Consider the following 19083-nt stretch of genomic DNA (forward strand, 5'->3'; position numbering starts at 1 on the left):
CTCTCAATTTCTATTGGTGCTGAAAAGCGAACGGTCATAGTTCACCTAGATAAAGTCGCAGTGGAGAGAAAGCGAGTCTTTTGTCTCCTGCGTGAGTGAATTAGCTTCTCCGCAAGGCAAATTTCCTTCAAGTTTTGGTGAAAATTTTACTTTTCCAGTGTCTCCTTTCTCACCATTGCAGCAAGAAAGATATTGTGAACGCCAACGCTAAACTGTAAATGTTGGCATCTCTGGCGGAGTCATAAAAGTTAAGAAAGCGGAGAGCAAGACACCGTGTGTGAGTGAGTGAATGAGTGAGAGAGAGAGACGTGCGAATAAAGAGCGAAAACGTTAAGAAAGATCAACACACATGCGTGATGCTCGCTGGAATGGCTGGAAAACAAGAAAATGAGTTTGGAAAAATTTGGTTAAGAGATACACACTACTTTCATGCCAGGCAAGGTGCACACAAACACAAACAAACACACGAGAGTACCCATAGCGTCTACTTTGACGAGGGGAAGAGTCTGGAATGGGGTCCAATGGCTGGAAAGACGAGTGATAGACGCAGGAATGAGGAGTAGAGGACGAGAAGGAGGAAGAGGAGGTGGAGGAATAGGGAGGAGAGGAAGCGCAGAAAATGGAAGGGTGCGAGACAGCGAGGCCCAGCGTATCAACCTGCCCGTGAGACTGGCGCAGGTTGGGCCTAGGCCAGGACGGCGGGTATGAACTGCCCTCCCCCTGATGCCCTCCGGCCGTGTGGCTGCTCTCTACCAACCTCTGAGAGCCCATGGCCAGCTGTGGGTCAATGTGCCTCTGGCGAAGAGACATCATACTGGGAGCTGTGGACACAGAACACCACATGTTACACAGGTATTTCAGTACAGCAGGGGCAAAACAAAAAAGCAAGATTAGTGTCAGGAGGCGTGGTTAAGCAGGAAGTTCAGGTGCAACTCAAGACTCAGGTGTTCGGAGGTAAAAGGTGCAGGTGGGAGGGTGAGATACAGCTGCTTTATCAAGAGAACAAACACTGACCACAGCGATATCCTCATTTTCTCTCTCCACAACGAACGAAGGGTATTAAAATACCCGTTCGTTAGCTCAAGGAATTCTGGCAAGAATTTCTAACTTTTCATTAGACACTCTGCATTAAAATCTGAGATTTATAATACAGACTGTATATTCTGTATTTATTAGGTGGTACCGATAGTGTCAGCAAATCCGAATCCTTAAGTAACGAGTACACAAGGGCTGTCAAAAGAAGAGCCATTTGAATATAAATTATTGATCATTCTTGCATTCTGTAAGACAGAGAAATCATGAGGAAGGAAAATCATAAACATTTTAATATCTATATCTACACTACTGGTCAAAAGTTTACACACTCAGTCTTTCTTTTTATTTTTCCACATTAAAGAATAATAAGAAAGTCATCAAAACTCTGGAGGAACACAGATGGAACTACGGGAATTGTGTCGTGATAGAAAAATAAATCGAAATTATTTAGCATTTTAACAAACAAACAAAACAAACAAACAAACCTCACCTATCTTGAAGACTTTCCTGTTAAGACGTACAATTACAGTCGGAGAATCGTTCCGTAATTGCTAAATAAACGTCTTCTTACAGAAAACTTCACCGTATTAATCCGTTTACGTGAAGCATCTGCCCTACAAATCCCTGTACAAGTTGTTATCATGGAACTTCAACACTGCTGTGGTGTGAAAACATTTCATTTTAAAGTGAAATTTCCTTCGACAGCCCTAAAGTTCACGTACATGACCTTCGTGGTGAATTCATAACAGGACAGTGGCAGAGGCGGAGATCAGCCATTTCACAGCAGCAACAACGCTAACGTGTTTCTGATCGCTGAGGTGTACGGGGTTTTCAGCGGGTGAAAGGAGGAGAAATGCTTAAGTGGGGCAGGTGGAAAGGTGATGACAGACAAAATTAAAATACAGGAGGTCACTCACTCATGGGTCCGTAAACCGGGTGGCATCTGGAAAGTTGGGCGAGTCGAGTACCGAAGGGGAACGGCGGTTAAAAACCGGTCCTACTACAGGCTGAGTTACAAAGTTTGACAGATAACATACAATAAACAGGAAGCAGAGTGCTCTTCGTAATGCTTCTGGTTTCAGCCAAGTGCGTGAACATGCATATAGGAGTTAATATCGCTGCAGTTATATTATATTACTACATATTTAAGATGTAAGGCGGTTAAATCACTGTGCTGTGGTCTGTAAAAGCAGTCTAGTACCCTAAAAAAAAACAAAGAAGAAAAAAAAAAAACAAGAAGACGTTAAGGGTGCGCTTTCACATATGCATCGTTCAGCCTGTACGAAAGGACGCGGTGCGTCTGAGAAAGTGATTAGACTCTGAATCGACTCGGTTACAGGAACCGAATCAAACACGCCGTGTGTTTTGGGTCGTAGAATGTTTTTTCCCCCTAGATGAGAGCTGCTAAACTGAGCCGAAAGGACAGAGCTTTCGAAAAACGAGAACGTAAATGCTGGACGCATAATAACTAATTATCCGTATAAATATCGAATCATTTATTCAGAATCGTCTCTGCGTTCTCTGTGCTCGGGTCATGTTTTTGATCTGTAGGTTTGGCTTTTTTTTTTTTTTTTTTTTTGCAAAAATGACTACCGATTGATCAGTATTCTTCTGATATAAATACAAGCTGCTGCAGCTCATCCATAAATCTATAGAGTAGGCCTACATACCTGCAATTACAACCACGCACACATTACCCGTCAAAAGTTTAGACGCACTCGCTCTTTTATTTTTATTTTTTCTACTTTTCAGAACAATAATAAAGTCATCAAAACTCTGGAGTAACACGAATGGAACTATGGGAATTATGTCGTGATAAAAAAATCCAAAATGAATCAAAATAATGTAGTATTTTAGCATCTTCAAAGTCGACGCCCTTTTCACCTAGAATGTCCAGAAATGTATTCTTGGCGTTTTCTCGACCGATTTCTGCTTTTTAAACTGTATTAAAGGAGTTCCCGTCTACGCCGGACGCTTATCGGCTGCTTTTCGGAATATTTCTCTCCGAGTGGTCCGTTTATATTTTCGTCTACGACACTGGTTTCTAACATTTAAATCATACACCTTCTGTTCAAAAGGTTTTTAAGATCACGAGAAACATTTCAGTCGGGTGTCCACAAACTTGTGACGGGTAGTGTATATACACGCAAACCAATACAAGTAGCTAACAAATAAAATAATTTTAAAATACCAGTTTCACGTCGATTCGGACTAACAGGTGTGAAAGCGTCCTTAGATTAAATGAAATGCCCGGAAAAATTTATAAAATGTATATAAATATAAAATAGATTTGTCTTTTTCAACGAAGGAGAGACTATCAAGCCTCAGATTAATAAAATACTATAGACTTACTGGGAACAAAAAATAAATAAATACAAAGATTCGGTGTCAACATTCATGTATTGAGTGCCATTTCCAAAAAAAAAGTGACAAAAGCATTGTGAAGATCTTGCACAGCACCGGACGTTTGAAACCCCATTCCACCAGACAGAAAGCAAACAGCTTTGTGTTTACACACAGTAAGAGTTATGTTTCCCATTACGAGCCCACATCCCTGCGTCTCTTCATGAACAGAAGTGATATTCTGACACGTGCACGGAACATCTCTCCCGGTCAGGAGGAAGGTTTTTTAGATTTAAGCAGCAGGCTTTTAGTTTGTCTCTGCGAGCCCTTAATGGACCGAGGCTTGGACCCATTCATGTCAGGCAAGTCCTTACATTGCAGAGGTCCGGGTGCCACGATGTCCTCGTCCATGTCGTCCATGTCTTCCGACATGATAAAGGGCTGCGGCGTGCCGCGGCCGCCCATGAAGCTGGGGTCGAGGTTGAGGGCGGAGGCCAGTGAGGGCAGACCCGGATTATTCACTACTGTGAAACCGGTCAGCATCTCGATATGCTGCCACCGATGAAGACGCTCTCGCAGGGCAGCTGTTACCTCAGCCAGAGACTGCCTGAGAGAGAGAGACACACACACACACACACAAAGAAAGAGAGAGAGCGAGAGACACAGAGAGAGGGGGGGCAGAGAGAAAGAGGGGGAAAAGAGAGAGAGAGAGAGAGAGAGAGAGAAGTGGGGGGCAGAGAGAGAGGCAGAGAGAGAGAGAGCATGAGAGAGGTAGAGAGGGAGAGGCAGAGAGAGAGGCAATGAAAGAGAGGGAGAGACAGAGAGATAGAGAGAGAAAGAGAGAGAGGCAGACAGACAGAGAGAGAGAGAAAGAGAGAGAGAGAGGGGCAGATAGAGAGAGAGAGACAGACAGAGAGAGAGAGAGGGGGGGGAGGCAGATAGACAGAGAGAGAGAGACAGAGAGAGAAAGAGGGAGAGAGGGAGAGAGGCAGAGAGAGAAAGAGAGACAGAGAGGGAGAGGCAGAGAGAGAGAGAGAGAAAGAGAGAGGGAGAGAGAGAGGCAGATAGACAGACAGACAGACAGAGAGAGAGGGAGGGAGGGAGAGAGGGAGAGGCAGAGAGAGAGACAGAGAGGGAGAGGCAGAGAGGGAGAGAGAGAAAGAGAGACGCAGAAAGAGAGGGAGAGACAAAGAGTGAGAGAGAGAAAGGCAGAAAGAGAGACAGAGAGATTATTTTACTGTGGTGCAAATAATTTGAAACCATTATAACCAGTTCAAAGATTTTCTCTTAACACGGTTGTTACTAAAATAAATTATAAAATGTTCTACTGAAAAAATCTCTTATAGTTTCATTATAAGCTTATAATCCTTCAAATACTGTATATACATCCACCAAGACCAGTCTCAAGTCATTTGAAGTAAATCTAATAAATAAATAAATAAATAAATAAATAAGCAGGAATGGGACTTTAGAGATGTCCTCGAGTCAGTATCAGTGCAGACGTGTTTCAGATCAAAATGGTCTACATGGTGTAAATATGAGCTCCGACTCACTTAGCCGACAGGATTTTATGATCCACATCATCTAGTGAGGAGCTGTGGGCCACGTGAAACGTCCCGAACAGCGTGTTCCTCTTCTTTTTTATTTTCTCTGCCTGGGAATGAGAGAGTTACATTTACACGGTTACATTTCACTCTGATTAAAAGCAGTCAGACTCGCACTTTGTGGTGGAAATCAGACGGTGTTTTCTTATTGAAAACTCATTAAAACCTACAGTATTAAAGGTAGCGTAGGCCAAGAGTCAACGGAAATCAGACAAACCGCTCTTACATGACCTAAAACAACTAATATAGCCTTAACAGAGCTGGAGACAACCTTAAAAAAACAAACAAATACTGGCAGTAAATCAGTATAATAATAATAATAATAATAATAATAATAATAATAATAATAATAATAATAATAATCCTAGCATTCCCAATAAAAAAGAAATAATGGTAATAATAATAACAAACCTAGCATTCGAAATAAAAATTAAATAATGGTAATAATAATAATAATAATAATTATAATAATAATAAACCTAGCATTCCCAATAAAAAAGAAATAATGGTAATAATAATAATAATAATAATAATAATAATAATAATAATAGATTGTCAATAATATTAAATGCATTTTAAATATTACATACATAAATATTAAAGAAATATTTTTTACACTTTCATAATAAAATAATTATAATTAAAATAATAAAATACTTGCAGAGAATATAAAAAATATTATTTTTCAATAAATATTAAACATTAAATACATGTTAAATAAATATTTGTACATTTTATAATGAATCCTAATTATAATTTTAAAAAAATATATGATTAAAAAATAAACAAACACAAAAAAATAAACAACAAAATATATATATATAAAAATTATAAATAAAAATTTTGAATTAAGAATATGTAAACATTTACACTCTTAGCATGGAAAAGGAAAGACAGTAATACTAACCCCCTCTTTGGCAATCAGCAGCTGTCTCTCAGCGTTCTGCTTCTTGATGTTGTAGTACTGCACCTCCACCTCATGTGTGAGCTGCAGCCATTTCTGCAGAGCTTCAGGAGGAGACCAGCTGCTGCGTGACTCCAGCTCTTTCTCAGCCTTCTTCAGGGCCATGCGTACCTACAGGAGGCGCCAGAGTCAGCTTAATACCGGCAGCATGCGGAGGATAGGTGCAACACTTCTCTGTTTAGTGGCACAGGCTCACAGAGAGAGTGAGTGAGAGTGAGAGAGAGAGAGAGAGAGAGAGAGAGCAAGCAAGAGAGAGCGAGGAGAACGCCTCGGCTGGTTAAGAATAAAGGCCTAAGAATTATAATGTGTTGTTTCCCGGCAACTAATGGAAATTTGGTTGGGCGTAGCAAAAGCGCGAGTGGTTCGGAGTGCATTATGTTTGAATGAAGAGATAAAGCGTACAAAGTGCAGGAACCGATAATGAATCAAAATTGTGCTTATTCGGTGTTGCGTGATAGAAAAATAAAAAAGCCAAAGATGTAAACTGTACAGAACAACAAATCCAAACACCTAAAATCACTAATTTACCCCCTTCGACTCATAAAAGCCATCACACATTGATTCACTTACATTCCATAACCTCTCTTAACTAAACACAGCATCTGTAAGTTTCACTGGATGTACTGAATAATCGATAAAATACTACACTGCTATTCAAGATTAAGAACTAAATAACAAGCCGAGACTTTCTGCCTGTTCCGGGGGCGCCCATGTTCAGCGTTTAATTTATTTAAGATGTCACACTCCACAGCAGTGGTTCATATGAAAGTAGTCACTAAGGGATTTAAATATATTTTATTATTTTCCTCCATTTCTTTCTTTTTTTTTTTTTAAACTAACTTAGGTCCTGTTTACACTAGTGTGTTTGCGTTTTAAAATGAAAACGATCCTCGTCCACGCTGGCGTTTCCGCTGTGTTTCAGAAACGATCTCCGTCCACGCGACACGACCGAAAACGCATGTCACATGACCATTCATGCACACTGGGCATGCGCATACAGGTCTAAACGGGAAGTTCCGGCAGGAAACCGGCGTTCCGGGTAGGTCTTACGCCGCTCGAAATGAGATTTGTTGCCGATCGCTCTAATCATAGCTCACCTCGGTATTCAGTATTATAAAATACAGAATTGAACTGCACAACGGCTGCTAAGAATGACAACAAAGCCAGCAAAGCTTGCTGTTCTGTCTCCGTGTTGTTGTGTATACGATTGAAGTAGTGTAATGGTCGTATCATAGGGGTTTAACGAATCAGGGAAGGATACGCAATGATCCAGAAGACCCAATCGGGGGCGAATGTGGGCGGAGCCAGGCCTCCATTTTCAAAAGTCTTCGTTTTGATCTGTTTACACTGAAACGCGAGCCCGGAGTCTTCAAACTAAAACGGGGTCTTCGGCGTTTCCAAAAGTCTGTTTCCGAGGGTGGAAAACGCCGGAGTAGTGTAGAGGACAGGCGTAACCATAGCAACAGTTTTGCATTTTTAAAACGAAAACGCACTAGGGTAAACAAGGCCTCAATAAGTCTAGATGCCATCATTCCATTGAGGCAGTTGTATACAGTGTTTTACTATCAATTTTTTTTTTAGTTGTGCTGTCCATTATATCTCTGTACCAGTGTTATTATGGAGAGGTGTGAATTGTTTGTCCAGCAGGGGGCTCACACCTCTCCCATTTCAAAATCAAGATACTCTACACACAGAAACCCAACAGTGTCCTGCTTTTGTGTGTAGAGTATCATGACACTGTTTAATTTTATAAACAGACTTAAAATAATTAGTTTAAACCGACTGAAAATAGCCGGTGGAATGGAATGCCAGTGTACTACTAGAAAGGGTTAACAGAGTTGTAATGAAAGTACAGTCCCTGTAACAATCTCTCTTTCTTTCGCACTGCCAGCATAAGAGTAAAAAAAAAAAAATCGGAGCTTTACAGACAGTCCTGATACACACCTCTAACTTCTCTACAATCTGCAACAAAATTATTACCAGACTCGTTGTCTTGCTTTACAAAAAAACCACACACACACACACACACACACACACACACACACACACACTTCCGTCACTGACTTCTAGACGCAGGACATAATGGATACCTGAGAAAGCCCAAACAAAATCAACTTATACATGAAAATAAACATCAGTACGCTGCTTGGAATTTAGCCTCTCTCTCTGCCACAAATGTTTATTTCAGCACATCGCTAGTCTCTATCCCGGCTCTGCGAGAGGCAGATGATTGGTAGACGGGAGGGAGGAATAGACGAGTCACGAAAGAGAGCTCGTTTGTGTCCAGTGTCGTTGCACAGCTCTAATGAGGCGCTGCAGTGCTTTAACACGGCAGAGCAGTAGAGCAGCTCCGCCACGGCACGTTGTATCCCCTTATACGTTTTCTAATCCTGCGCTCAGCACAGTCAGCTTCCCTCTTCACTTCAGGAAGTCAGGGAGGGGGCGTGTCAAAAAAAGTTTGACTCATTTCTACAGCAGACAGCTTCCTGGATAACCGCACGCCTCCTGTCGAGTCTAAATAAGAGGCCTTACGTTTAAAGAGAGGTAGTTTTCACCTCTATTGCGTAGAAATCCTCACTTTGTGACTCTGACCGTGTTCGTATCTTAAAGCACAGAATTCCAGCGGTCACGCTTCGGATTGTTAACAGGCCGGGAATTAGGGCTGAGTGATATGAGGATAGAAATTTCAGCACTGTGACAAACAATATAAACAATGAAATATCATGATTTCTTTTTGTAATTTTATTTTAATTGATGAATTTATTTATATTTTGACAGACTGGAAGCAGCTGATTCTATGCTAAAGATGTTGTACTTAATCTTTAGTAATCTGTAAGTAATTGATTCTATCCATCCATCCATCTATCTATCTATCTTTCTCTCTCTATCTATACAGGATTCTTAGTGTCTACAGCGCCAAGAGATCTAAGACGGCAGCTGTGATTTAATAGAGGCTCAAAGTTCGAGAGAAACTGGCCACTACGTGTTAACACTGAGAACGTCGTTTCTCATGTGGACGTGTTTGCAGGCGTCCGATTCTCTTTATGGTCTGTCTCAAGGGGACTTTTCAGGGCTGTTCACATCCAAGTCAAAGCTGTAACACTAACATTAACACAAACACAGTACTGTCTGTTTACTCTTCTGGAAAAGCCCAAACCACAGTGTTCCTAGAATAATAAGGAAGTAGGATGTGAACTGCAGGAGTCAAAAACATCGTGTGATCGTGTTACAAAATAAAAAGACGAGGGCCGATCTTAGAAACGTGGGTCTTCACTGGCATTTACAATCACAACCTTTTTGTTTTACTTTTTATTCCTTCCAAGGTGGTCACTAACCAAATCTCACCCCCACCTGAGGGTGTGTGTAGGTACTCTTTAGGTACAAATCTTTTGAGACTTTTATTTACACTTCAAAAGGTACAGTAAAGACAAAACCATCACTGATCACAACTAAATAGATGTTTGGATGTGCAGCAAGAAAGATCGATTTTCTTTAGGGGTGTCAGTAATTTGATCATGTATGTTTTACGTTATTTCTAAAATGTTTTATGACGGTGGCTTTGTTCAACTAAAGGTAAATACGTTCTGAAATCGGCCAAGTGAAAAATTCGAGCAAATGTGCGCAATGTCCGTTTTACACACGATTGCCCACCGTCATCAAGGGTGCCAATAATTGTGCAAAATGTATTGCAAGGACCAAGCCAGAGAATTAGGAATTCCCTATAAAGCCATTAAAGTTAGAATTTAAAACAAACTAACAGACCCTCTATAAAAACAAATATTAATAAAATGTTTATTAAAAAGGTAGAAGATTGTGACCCTGGTACCTGCTCCAGCTCTTCCTCAGCGTATTTCTGCCGGCTGAGCTCGTTCACCGTTCCCTCCCGCAGCTCCCGCAGCCGCTGAGCCTCCTGCTTGGCGGAGTTAATCTCGTCCCGGAGTTTCTGCTCCAGGTTTACCTTCTCCACCTCCACCGTGCGGTGCTCCTCCTGAGCGATTCGCAGCCTGTGCATCAAGACAGTTTATTCAGAGATTCACAGTGAACACAAACACCACGGGGAAAATCGCTACTAGAGTAAACACTCAGTCAGAGCAGGCCCTTGTGCTACATCTACATTAAATGGCAAATGGTAAATGACACACTTATATAGCGCTTTTATCCAAAGCGCTTTACACTGTGTCTCATTCACCCATTCACACACACACACACACTCACACACCAATGGTAGCAGAGCTGCCATGCAAGGCGCGAACTTGCCATCGGGAGCAACTTGGGGTTCAGTGTCTTGCCCAAGGACACTTCGGCACGTGGAGTCACGTGGGCCGGGAATCGAACCGCCAACCCTACGATTAGTGGACAACCCGCTCTACCACCTGAGCCAGAGCCACCCCATTAAGCCGGATAGACCTGAAACCTCCGTTTTCATTTTGAAACGATCTCCGTCTACACTGGCGTCGCAAACGCTCCGTTTGTGCTGAACGAACACACGGTCTCAGTGTGGAGGGAAGAACGACATGAAGAGGAAAAGATGCGTTTTAAAATGTATATTTATTAATGTGGATGTAGCCATAGTATGTAAGGAGTAAGTAACTGCCTTAATACCTTAACTTCAATAACAATTATTAAAAATAGCTTAATTATCTGAAGGTACCATAATAATACCTTAATTACCAACATAATAATAATAATAATAATAATTAAATAAATATTTTTTTAAAAAACTATACATATTTAATAAAGCAGTGTTAATTATAATTATTATTCATTAATAATCAATACTATAAAATAATTACTTACTATTTAGTTACTCACTGAGTTTACTCACTTTACCTACTTAGTTACCTGACTTACTTTTATAATTTGTTTACAGCTTTATTTACATATTTACTTTAATTACTTAACCTACTTACTTTGCTTAAACCGACCGATTTACTTATTTAACTTCGTTACCTACGTAGGTCACCCTTTCAATTATTTACCTTACTTACTTAACTTATTTTACCTACTTTACTTACCTACTTTCTTACTTATTTTAAATTACTTAACGTTCTTAATACATTACCAAAACCTGTGTTTCCTACCTACTTACTCTCCTACTTACCTACCCTATGTATTTAACCTACTTACATACTTAACCTCCTTCTTTACTTAATAATTTATTCACTCTGTATTCTGAAAATAAATAAATATATAAACGTACAGATGGATGAATGAAATAAAATAGAATTGGTGAACCTGTGTTACCTGTCATCATAGGTAAAGATTTACATACAGTAGACAAAAATGACGAGAATGACCAAAACACCCCAAAACTTGTCTGGAATGTCGGAAGGTCGCACTGAATTCACCGAAATGTAGACCACATCAAATTAAGTGGTGGCAAATTAGAGTGCTCAGTATATTTTATATGATTAGTATTGCTTCATTAAACATTTATTGTGACTATTTATTGTTGCATCTCTCACAGACGGCTATACAGTAACAGAAAGTCGTACTAAACGGAGTGCAAACGTCTAACTGATAAACTAAGCACTGAACCTGTTCAGGACTGTAACACAAGTCAAAGCTTTGTGTATACAGGTGTGAAAAACACTGCTGAAAAGAACCTGCATGCTCAAGGTCGAGGACTTCTTCCCTCCATATCTAAACGGCATGTTGTACGGTTGCTAGGCTCCCAGCTGTCCTTGTTATTCCAGCCTCCAGAGCAGGGGTGGGAGGTACCCGCAACTTTAACAACACAAGTGAGTGCTGATGGATGCTTCGAACAGAGGCCAACATGGGGTTTACACAGGACTGGGAATCTCAGGATCCAGTTACATTGTGCACACACACACACACACACACACACACACACTGACTGTAACCCTTAGCTGACAGTAGCAGAGTGTTCAGCACAGAGCAATAGCAAATGAATGTAGCTACAAAAGTGGGTTAAAAAAAAAAAAAAAAAAAATCACACTGGAAGGAGATTATAAAATATTATTATGGGACAAAATTTTGAGTCAGGCTACTTTTTGCTCGTGAAAAGACTTGCGAGCTGCAATATGCATCCATATGCTGAAGTATTTACTTTTGAAACAGGAAGTCAGAGTTCCAGAGGTCCGATAGCGTTCAAGATACGCCACAACTAAACAAACGCGAATCTCAACAAACTAAACAATAGTTTGCCGAAGAGGCTAAATATGGAGGACAGCGCAACGTTTAACAAGAACCCTTTTTTCTAGCTGTGGAGAATTTCTCACCCATGCCTGTCCTCTTTAAAAAATATGATGAGATTGCGTACGTTTGAACCAAGGTCGAGCGTCAGTATCGCCAATGGTGACGAAAAAGGTCGCCACTGAGAGTGAGACATCTAATGCCTCTGAGGGATAGATACAATTCTATCACTGTTATTGTTACAGTCTTACTGATGACGGAGTCCCGACAGTGTACTGTATAAAGACATTCACATTATCCATCAGTCCGGTGTAGCGACATCCCGGCACTGAACAGCCCCAGCTCGTAAAACGTTCCTCTGAAAAGTCACTGAACTTCCGACTTGTACAAACTCCACTCTCTTCCTAATTAAAAGACTCCGAACCATTTATTCTCAACCAAGTGATGTATTAAAAACTGTTTCGATACATCATCATATCGGTGTCCGTAACAGTAAGAGACAGGACAGAACACAAATTCTGATTTCAGGGGCTGGATTTGGAGGTATATCCAACTTGAGAAGCCGGCGAACTTAAAATAACATCACAGGAAGCGGAAGAAGCGATGCTTTACGACAGACGTGAGCTCTTGTAGCTATGACGGGATTAACACGTTTTCCCGTACTGCAGCGAGCACGCCCAGGCTGCCCCGAATACCTCTGCAATGCCTATAAAAAGTCAAGCGATAAAGCTGCCTCATGGGAATGACCTGTGTTTGTCTGACACTCTGAGCACGCCTGGAAGGCAGGTCTCATGACCAGGTTTGTGATAGAAAATACTTTACCTGCAAGCATGTGTGCAATAAAATGATGAAATAAAAGCACAACAAAGACTTGTTGAGATTACGTAAACACGTAAACGTTTGTTTGATATAGACCTTCACCTCTGACTTGTGATCTACATCCTAACTGCTCAACTCGGTTAATCATTAGCCAAAATCTTTACAAGGCCCGGCTCTCATAAGGTCCGCAATGATGCCTACATGCAGTTCCCTGGAAAAATGCAATTACTAAAGCCTCGTCGGTCAGATAAGATACTGCTCTATCCCCAAAAACAACACATTTATTGTTCCGTGTTCACCTCGTAGCACGTTCGGAGTCAGGAATGCAAGTTTGCTTTGATACTGTTGGTACTGATTCAAATCTATACTCAGAAGTGGACAAATCATTCATTTATTAGCTAACCCACCAGGTAGGTAAAAGCCCTAATGTGCTGTCCGGCACCATGTTTTAGTTGCATATAAACCTAGCTGATAAGGCTAAAATGTGCTAGCGACCATAAAAGTATGGCGAGCTAAACGCATGAATACAGATAAACGAGCATAAAGTCCCGGATATGTGATGACTCGAACATAATCATTATCCTTTCCTAATAAAATGCCTGATGGAGTACATTAAAAAAAAAAAAAAGTGTTACCATGCTTAACAGAATCTTTTAAAATACAAAAAAAAGGTCAACAGAACTAGTTAACAGGGGTGTAATGATACACTCCTGTCACAATTTGATTTGAGTCACGATTTTGATTAGAGTATTTATCAAAAAAATTATCACTGCAAAGTCCTTTTTTTTAATTTCTGAATCATAAACAATGTGAAACACTGTGCATTTTTGCCTGAACAAAACTAAATGCATCAAAAATGGCTAAAAGGTATGTACTACAGGGTCACTATCTTAAAAATACATAAATAAATGTATTAATTCCCCCCAAAATTGATAGAATAAACAAAAGTGTCTTTTACAACAGAACGAGCTCCACAGCAGGAATAGAGCTCCAAAGCTGGCTAAAATGCCCGGTTTCTGTGGCCTCTGGTTTTGTATAAAAGTTCTGAAGTGCTCATTTAACCGGTATAACGTGATCGTGTATAGTAAAAGTATGTTTCACTTTTTACGCATATACTAGGAACAGTGTACAGTACGCGTGACGCAAGTTTCGTCATCAGCAGAGTCCCGATTTTTCCGTACGGAATAAACGAGAGACGGAAATGAGTGCAGGTTAGAAAGTACCCGCGTTTGTATAATTCTAGCCTTGAAGAGTATTTTGTATACGGGTGCTAATCGTGGCGAGAGACATTGTTCTTCGTGTTGTTGCGAATCTTCTTTGTTGTCGACCTTCTCACCAGAAGACCTGCTTTACTGCTCTGTACTGACTCTTGTAGGCCAGGAGGGGTAGTGCAAGTTGTTGTAATGCACGTGTGTCGATCGCATGTGTACGCGCAACATGTCAAACGGAGTATACTTTGAAAGGCTATGCTTAAATACGACTGTACTTATCTGTACAACATATTAATGTGTGTCGGTTGTTGCAATCCAGAGCCATCAGACTCTCGCAGGCTCGCCATGAAAGAACATGGTCACGTGACCAGCGTGCTCTCTGTATATTTGAAGTCTATAGGTGGTGCGGTTTGTTGAACGATTTGAATCATTCGAACATTTCCTAAACGTACATCATCGCATTTTTGAATTGTGATGCAATGCGCATCAATGTGCCGTTACACCCCAACTACTTGGCTCCTATTGCTAAACATTCCACAGTTACTGCTCCATTCAGGTGCATGTTGTATTTCAGCCTGGATAGGCTTTTCATTCGTTCAAAAAAACCTCTCAGCAATTTTCTTGATGGAAATGAAATCAATGACTTCCTGCGTGTTTATCCGGCTTGATGTATTACCAGGTTTGCCAGTAACCAGTTTAAGACATTTTCAGATCACATTAAAATGAAAACAAGTTCGTACTGAGCCCTACATTTGACAATTTTATTCCCAGGAAACATCTTGCACACTTTACATATTTCTGACTGTAATAAATTCTTAGTTATGATGCAGGCTACATGTTGTCTGAAACACAGCCACCAAACTGGATGCAATCAGATTTGCACCCACATTTTGGTTTACTCAGTTCCCAGAATGTTAGTCCTGTCATTATTTCAGGAGGAGTACAGCCAGCGAGAGGCTTCTGAGGCACGAAAGACGATGTGGAGGTGACACACTGGTGTAAGACGATCCAAAAGGAGAACCCGACATGGAAAAATCAGAGCTGATCTTTCAAACACCTTCTAACGCACGAGGCTGTGAACTTTCACCCACCGAAGCAACGTGTATTTAAGAGGAAACATACTTAGTAGATTTTTCAAACAACTTCAAATATCTACTAACATTTTAAACGTACAGAATATGCTTAATGTTGCTTCAGACAAGCGTTGAGTTTGTTATATGACTGAAATATTATATTTAAAGGTACACTTTCCTGCAGCCTTTATATTCTCAAAAAAGCAGAGAAATTAATCAGTGTTTCTTTTATATAGAAGTTTCAAAGCAGCAGTTCTCAAACCTTCAGCAGCCAAGGACTTTTACCATGAACTTAATTATATAGGTTTATATTTTATTTTTTTATTATTTATGGGGAGCACGAGAGCGCTGATTTTTCCCCCTGAACTTTCCATATACAGAATACATTTTTGGTTAAAACTGTCCTTAGGTTTGAGTTGTTTTTAGTTCCTGAGGATTGGATCAAACCTATTCAACTCAACTGAGCTACCGTATAACTACTTTAACTATTGCCTTTATCATAAAAAAAGAAATATTTAATTTACTGATATAACTTATTGAAATTACAAAAGAGAAAAAACATACGAGTCTAATAAATCAATGGTGAAATAACGTGTTTGCAATCCAGAAATGCCTGACCCACTCCCCTAAAACCGCCCTTAATTAAATGCTTCTTTTTGTAGTTCATATATAGCACACCTTCCATCAATTCCAGAAGTATTGGTACTCGTTAATGTATTCTTTCATTACGCCATGCTTATATGACCTCTTTCAGGAAAACTGTTAAACCATAGGTCCTCTTAGAGCATGAAAGCTCTTTGATTTTTTTTACCACGCTGATGGATGAAAAGATTTTGTTTGTGTGGCAGTTCATATTTGGTGTATTTGAGGTAAAAATACAGTTTAAAAAAAAAAAGTCATTCAACTAACAATGATGTGTTTAAAGGAAAAGAAAGGAGAGAAGAAAATATATATATATTTTTTGCCTTCCTCCAAAGGGTGCCAATAAATCTGGAGCTGTTTATACACTTCAAAGCTTTAAACTAGAACTACTGTACACTTTCAGGGGGGAAAATGGGTCAATACTGCTTCAATATGTACTTGCTTGTTAATTTTTTAACACTGCGAACTTAAAAAAAAAAAAAAAAAAAAAAAAAAAAAAAAAAAAAAAAAAAAAAATTCACTTTGAGAATCAGGGGTTTTAAGCAGTATCCAGTGTTAATGCAAAAAAAAAAAAAAAAAAGCTTTAAAAAATGTATTTCTTTTTGAGAACGGCAAACAGTCTAGTATAGACTATAAATATATACAAATACTTAGTTGCAATTTTACACATCAATTAGCTACCTGCAATCTATTAATAATATGATGGGAAAAAAAAAATTAAAGCTTTTAGAGATGAAGAGTTCACTTGGGGATGGGGGTGGGGTACGGTGGCTCCAGGTCTAGGGGTTCAACTTTCGCCTACACAGGGTGTGTGCGTAGAGTTTGCCGTGCTTCGGGGTTTCCTCCCCCAGTCCAAAGACATGCGCTGTAGGCAGATTGTCCAAATTCTTGTAGTGTGCACGATGGTGTGTGATTGTGTCCAAGGTGTCCCCTACACCTTGTGCCCAAAGTTTCTCGGGATAGGCCACAGGCTCCCCGTGACCTTGGGTATGATAAGCGGTGCAGAAAATGCATGGATGGATGGATGGATGGAGTTCACAGAGCGATCAAGGAAATCCGGAACGCCTGCGTCATCACATCTGTGGAGTTATATAAGTGTGTATAAAAGCCACTCGCGGTCACTCACGGCTCAGTTTCCACAGGAAACATGGAATCGAGGGATTTCCTTTGCATGATGTTGACCGACACGTAACAGAGCCTGCTCAAACACACGAGTCAAAATGTCTTAAAGCAAGCAGCCATCAATGCTACGATGGTCCAAACATCACTATAATATTACTATCGTTGTAGGGCTGGGCAATATGGTGCTAAATTATTAATATCGTAATGAATTGTCCGGATATATTGCTGGCTTCGTCAGTAATTTTATACCAATTACAAACTCTGATTGCAAGAAGCTGACCAGATGTTGTGACCAAAAAAAAACCTGTTGTGTAAAAGTATGAAGTTTATATTTCTTGCACAGAATTTCCTCCGTTTCATTGCCAAATCATTCTGTTCATTATGGAACCCGGTTTTCTATCAAACACGCAAACCTTTATACGGTCATACGTATGACGAAAGGCAGAAATATCGTCAATTATCATGAGATATTTTGGCTCTGTTGGCTGATATATCGAAACAGAACTTCCCTTTACTCCCGCATCATTTCCTCAAAAAACAGCTTCAAGCACTTTACTAGCCGCTACATGACAAGAATAGACCTGTTTAAGAAGATACTCTGTTCCTCAAATCAACATTTATACGTCTCTGAAAACAGTGTCCTAACCGCTGTCCAGTTTGTAAAGTTTTTATGCAACCTCGCATAATGACCTACTTGTTCTTGTCTAACAATAAAGGGATTTATTTATATATTTTTAAATACACAGAGAGCATATAAAATAAAATGATGGATGAATTGCAAAAACTTAATTAAAATGGACTTTGTAGAGCTAGTACAGTGTCAAAAGTGTCAAAATAAGTTTGTCACACTTAAAATTCTAGTAGTTTCAAGTTAGGACCCACGTAAAGCCGTCTAGTTAGCCATCGTTTGCATAAAAATAAATAAATAAATAAATAAATAAATAAATAAAAACCTGTATATTTTACTAAAAGCTAATAACTGTACAGAAACTTTGGAGAGAAATTGAGAAAGAACATTTTATTTACCATTTTATATTTAAAAAAAAATTCGATTTTTATATTAAATATGTAAAACGCCATGTCATTCTGGCATACATGTAGCGTTAACATCTGAGACACTGCAGTTTCCATCACATTATACACATACTGGAACTGAGTGTCAGCTGATATCGATGCACAAACTGTTTTTAACTGAAACGCTTCACGGTTAATTGTTACACTGCAAATATAACAACGTATAAACTTCAATAAAATCAATCATAACAAAAGAAAAAAAAAAAGTCAAGTCTCTTTACTAAGTAAACATTTCCAGTTCCAAAAAAATTGAATTCCAATCAATACGCCATTTGTTACAGGATCCAATATCTTTGCCGATATGCTTCCTCTGATTTTTTTCCCCTCTGATACGCCTTCTGCGATATCCGATGCGCCTTCTGCGAGATCTGATGCGCTTTCTGCGAGATCCGATATGCTTTCTCAGATATCCGATGTTTTCCCCAATATGTTTTCTCTGATTCTTTTTCCTCCGATATCCGACGCGCTTTCTGCGAGATCCGATATGCTTTCTCAGATATCCGATGTTTTCCCCAATATGTTTTCTCTGATTCTTTTTCCTCCGATATCCGATGCGCTTTCTGCGAGATCCGATACGCTTTCTCAGATATCCGATGTTTTCCCGATATGTTTTCTCTGATTTTTTTTCCTCCGATATCCGATGCGCTTCCTCAGATATCCAACTATCTGATGCACCTCCTTTATTTATTAGCATTATCAATAATTAAGCATGCACCATAATCTTTAGTATTATGCAAACATTTAAAAGTTGAATTTATTTTTAAAATCTGCATCCTTTATTTATCCAAAAGAAGCACATCCTAACTTTCTTTAATATAAAACAAAGATGACCTCATTTTTTAAAATCAGATTTGTTTGACTGAAATTCACTTAACACTGAATTAATATTTTTCGAGGTCTTAAATTATTAAATTACTCAATTAATATTTAACACCCAACTCTTTCAATGTTCAGTCCATAGAAAAAGTACAACTATTATGTTACCATGGTTGGTACAAAATAAATAATTTACCATGTAGGCTCCACGCTCCTTCACAATC

General features: G+C 39.5%; 1 protein-coding gene across 2 annotated transcripts in view; it reads right to left on the reverse strand.

Moving 5' to 3' along the window:
• The window catches only part of stim1a (stromal interaction molecule 1a), a 57813-nt gene that overhangs the window by 3855 nt on the left and 34875 nt on the right, over positions 1–19083 (reverse strand). The window contains exons 8-12 of one of the 2 annotated variants that reach the window (XM_053646460.1): positions 9773–9950; positions 5890–6057; positions 4932–5032; positions 3753–3985; positions 476–821 (exon numbers count right to left, since the gene is read on the reverse strand). In XM_053646460.1, the coding sequence (XP_053502435.1) occupies positions 476–821; positions 3753–3985; positions 4932–5032; positions 5890–6057; positions 9773–9950 (1026 nt within the window). The remainder of the gene's footprint in view (positions 1–475; positions 822–3752; positions 3986–4931; positions 5033–5889; positions 6058–9772; positions 9951–19083) is intronic. The other variant, XM_053646461.1, reaches the window with a different exon arrangement.

The sequence above is a fragment of the Ictalurus furcatus genome, chromosome 17 (assembly GCF_023375685.1).
Source record: "Ictalurus furcatus strain D&B chromosome 17, Billie_1.0, whole genome shotgun sequence".
Taxonomy (NCBI): Eukaryota; Metazoa; Chordata; class Actinopteri; order Siluriformes; family Ictaluridae; genus Ictalurus; species Ictalurus furcatus.